At 58.4% G+C, this 3,480-nt stretch overlaps 2 protein-coding genes across 2 annotated transcripts in view; one reads left to right on the top strand and one right to left on the bottom strand.

Moving 5' to 3' along the window:
- LOC104624255 (glutaminyl-peptide cyclotransferase-like protein) overlaps positions 1–361 on the top strand; it is a gene marked incomplete at its 5' end in the record, with an annotated part of 1,700 nt that extends 1,339 nt beyond the window's left edge. Inside the window, 2 exons of the mRNA XM_010291572.1 lie at positions 12–78; positions 216–361. Of these exons, the coding sequence (XP_010289874.1) occupies positions 12–78; positions 216–361 (213 nt within the window). The remainder of the gene's footprint in view (positions 1–11; positions 79–215) is intronic.
- Positions 362–2,341: 1,980 nt separating this feature from the next.
- AKT2 (v-akt murine thymoma viral oncogene homolog 2) overlaps positions 2,342–3,480 on the bottom strand; it is a 5,501-nt gene continuing 4,362 nt past the window's right edge. Inside the window, exons 10-13 of the mRNA XM_010291571.1 lie at positions 3,066–3,280; positions 2,903–2,990; positions 2,714–2,816; positions 2,342–2,421 (exon numbers count right to left, since the gene is read on the bottom strand). Coding sequence (XP_010289873.1) covers positions 2,342–2,421; positions 2,714–2,816; positions 2,903–2,990; positions 3,066–3,280 — 486 coding nt within the window. The remainder of the gene's footprint in view (positions 2,422–2,713; positions 2,817–2,902; positions 2,991–3,065; positions 3,281–3,480) is intronic.

Below are 3,480 nucleotides of genomic sequence, written 5' to 3'. Positions count from 1 at the left end.
CCCGGGACCAGCCCTTCTTCCGCCTCAGCCCAGCCCCAGGACCCGTCGAGGATGACCACGTCCCCTTCCTCCAGCGAGGTGACGTCCCCACCTCCCCCCTGTCCCCTGGGGCACATTGTCCCTGCATCCCCACGCGGCGTGGCTGGGGCAAGGCGGGCAGCTGGGCTTCCGTGGGCTGAGGGACATGTCCCCTCCCTATGTGTGTGTCCCCACAGGTGTCCCTGTGCTGCACCTTATCCCCATGCCCTTCCCACATGTGTGGCACACCCTTGAGGACACCGAGGACAACCTGCACCCCCCCACCGTGGAGGACCTGTGCAAGATCCTGGTCGCCTTTGTGGCCGAGTTCCTGCAGCTCTGAGCCCTGCAGTCCCCCCCATCGGCCCCAGCCTGAGCCCCCGGGGGACTCTGGGCTGCCCCGGGAGCCACCAGTAAAGTGCTTGGTGACTGATGCCGTGTCCTGTGCTGTCACCTGCCACAGGGACACCCCTGGCGACACGGACACATGATACATGGGGACGTGCAGTTCAGTGTTGGGCCCCTCATGACAAGAAGGACGTTGAGGTGCTGGAGCGTGTCCAGAGAAGGGCGACGGAGCTGGGGAGGGGTCTGGGGCACAAGTCTGATGAGGAGCGGCTGAGGGAACTGGGGGTGTTCAGTCTGGAGAAGAGGAGGCTGAGGGGAGCCCTCATTGCTCCCCACAAGTACCTGAAAGGGGGTTGTGGTGAGGTGGGGGTTGGTCTCTTCTCCCTAGTAACTAGCGACAGAATGAGAGGAAATGGCTCAAGTTGCACCAAGGGAGGTTTAGACTGGGTATTAGGAAAAATTTCTTCACCAAGAGAGTGGTCAAGCGTTGGAACAGGCTGCCCAGGGAGGTGGTGGAGTCACCATCCCTGCAGGTATTCAAAAAAGTGTGGATGTGGCACTTCGGGACATGGTGAGTATGTCCTTTGCCCTCCTGCCCCAAAGGAGCCCAATTCCTCCAAAGAAAAGAAAAAAAAAGAACAAAAAACCCCCCATTTTATTGCTTATACCGTACAAATATGAGGGCGGGTGAGAGCTGCCGGCCAGCCCCTACCACCACACGGGGGATGCCAGGCCACCATGTCCACTGCACCTTGTTGAGGGGTCTCATCCCTCAACCCACTCCAGTATTTTTAAGTTAATTCAGCTGAATCTGGGCAACTAGAAAGTGACTTTTTTCAGTTCCTCCCTGTGGGGAAGTGGCATCAGGCACCAAATTCCTATCTCCAAACCGTGGCCTTGGTGTCAGCTATGCCAGGAGACGCCAGGCAGCAAGTCCAGCTTGTCACTTGCAGGTGCCACTTGCGGGTGCTGCGGTGATGGTAGTGCTCCCCGAATGCCAAGTCCCACCAGTGTTGTGCCGTGCTGGTGGGGTTTGGAGTCAACAGCCCCAGTGACAGTGGCCTCTACCGAAAAGCGTCTGCAAAGTGTCCGTTGGGTGTGGATCCATCGCCAGCAATGGTGCACGCCAGAAGAAACCCAGTCCTGGTGCCGGCAGCCGTGGATGCCAAGCCGGCCGTGGGGCAGAAAAAGCCCCGTCCCTCTGCAACACTGCGCTGGGACCAGAGGCTGTTGGCTCCGGTGACGCCATCATCCACCGAGGATGCCAGAGGATGGGGCTGGTGTCCTGGAGCCCAGTGTCACCACAGGTCCTGGCTTTAAGGCACGGGAGAAGCCAAACTATTGCTTTTAGGACTGCATTTTCCTTAGGGCCACGCCAGCCAGCCGTGGGATCAAGGCGCTCTCCTCTGCCAAGGTGCCCATTTGGAGGTATGGCTGGTTTTCAGTCACTGCAGGTTCAGTTCACAGCAGAGCCGGGAGGATTTGAGGGGCTGAGACGTGGCCCCCTCAGTCTCGGGAGGGGTGCTGCCCTGTTGTCCCCCCCGTTCTTAGGGCAGCTGTAACTGGATCCCGGCCATGGGTCACCCCCCTGCCCCTTCAGCTTCTCCCCAACTGGGAGCAGTGGGTTTTACTGGGCGGAGGGCTGGCTGAGCTTCCAGGGGGGCAAGGCCACAGTTGTGGGGAAGTGGGGGCGTTGGTTTAAAAAGCTGTAAGCACTTCTAAGAGTTTAAAAAACAAAAATAATTAAAATCAAAGCAGTCCTAGGCTAGAGGCAGGAGGCACAGCTCTGTACCGGTGGGAGCAGTGGAGCAAGAGCACTTGGTAGGGGTATGGCTTCTGAAAGGCGCTGCGGCGTAACATCGGTGAGCTGCAGCATCCTGCCCCCCTTCTGCCGGGCACAGAAGAGAAATGCCCCCCTGCCGTGAATGAACCCCCCAAACCCTCCTCCTCCTTGGCCAAATGCTGCTGCTGCCGGTTACTCCCGTATGCTGGCAGAGTAGGAGAACTGGGGGAAGTGTGTCCGCTGGTCATTCTCCAGGGAGCCCATGTTGTCATCTGTAAAGCCGGGGCCAGGGAAGGGTTTGAGGGTGAGAGACCCTGAAGAAGCCTCCCTGGTGTGTCCAGAACTTTCCCCGCTCCCTCCCGTGGCAGAGATGCCACCAAAGCTGCCCAAGACCTCTCCAGGGCAGTGAGAGGGACCCCGAGCTTTTGTAGAGGTGACAGCAATGCCACCAGCCCCTCGGTTGACACGTGCCACCACCATGGTGACAGGACAATGAGGCTGCACAAGAGGAAGGAGTACAGGTGACAAAAGGGGTTCCCATTTTTGGGTGGGGTTGGCACTCACAGCGATCCGGTGGGGTGATGGTGATGGACTGGGCAGTGAACTCATCATCAAAATACCGTGTGTCAATCTCAGACGTCACTTGGGGCTTGAATGGTGGCACCAGCTGATGGAGACCGGGAGAAATTCGCTCGCCAGCAGCATGCCAAGTGCCCGCCTGCCCCTTCACCCCCTGCTCCCTTCCCTTCCTACCTTCTTCTGAACCACATCCTGCCAGTTGATGGGGGTGAAAAAGCGATGCTCCATCACCTCCTTGGCATCGTTGGGACCTCCGCCAAGCCTGCAGGCAGAGAGGTGCGTCCAGAACTGCTGGCAGTGCCGTGGTCACCCCCATCCATCCCTGGCAGACCCTCACCTCTGTTTGGGATCCTTCTTGAGCAGCCCGGCCAGCAAGGATTTGGCATCGGGGCTGAGGGTACGAGGGAAGCGGATCTCCTCCATGAGGATCAGCTCAAAGAGGCGTTCATGGTCCTGGTTGTAGAAGGGGAGGCGACCACACATCATCTCGTACATGACGACCCCCAGGCCCCACCAGTCCACAGCACGGCCGTAATCGTTGTCCTCCAGGACCTGTGTTAGGGAAGACGGAGAGGATAGTGCCAACGAGGCTGAAGAATGAGGCAGCAACACAAGGAGGGAGAAAGGAAACCCATTCTAGATGCTCTAGAGACTCCTGCAACCCAAGCATTTGGGAAAGCCCCCACTGAACCACTGCCATCTTCAACTTTAGGAATAACCTCCAGTGAAAAACCTCTTTGGCGCAAGAATTT

This window comes from Phaethon lepturus, unplaced genomic scaffold (genome assembly GCF_000687285.1).
Source record: "Phaethon lepturus isolate BGI_N335 unplaced genomic scaffold, ASM68728v1 scaffold48867, whole genome shotgun sequence".
Taxonomy (NCBI): Eukaryota; Metazoa; Chordata; class Aves; order Phaethontiformes; family Phaethontidae; genus Phaethon; species Phaethon lepturus.
This window is presented reverse-complemented; position numbering and strand designations above follow the sequence as displayed.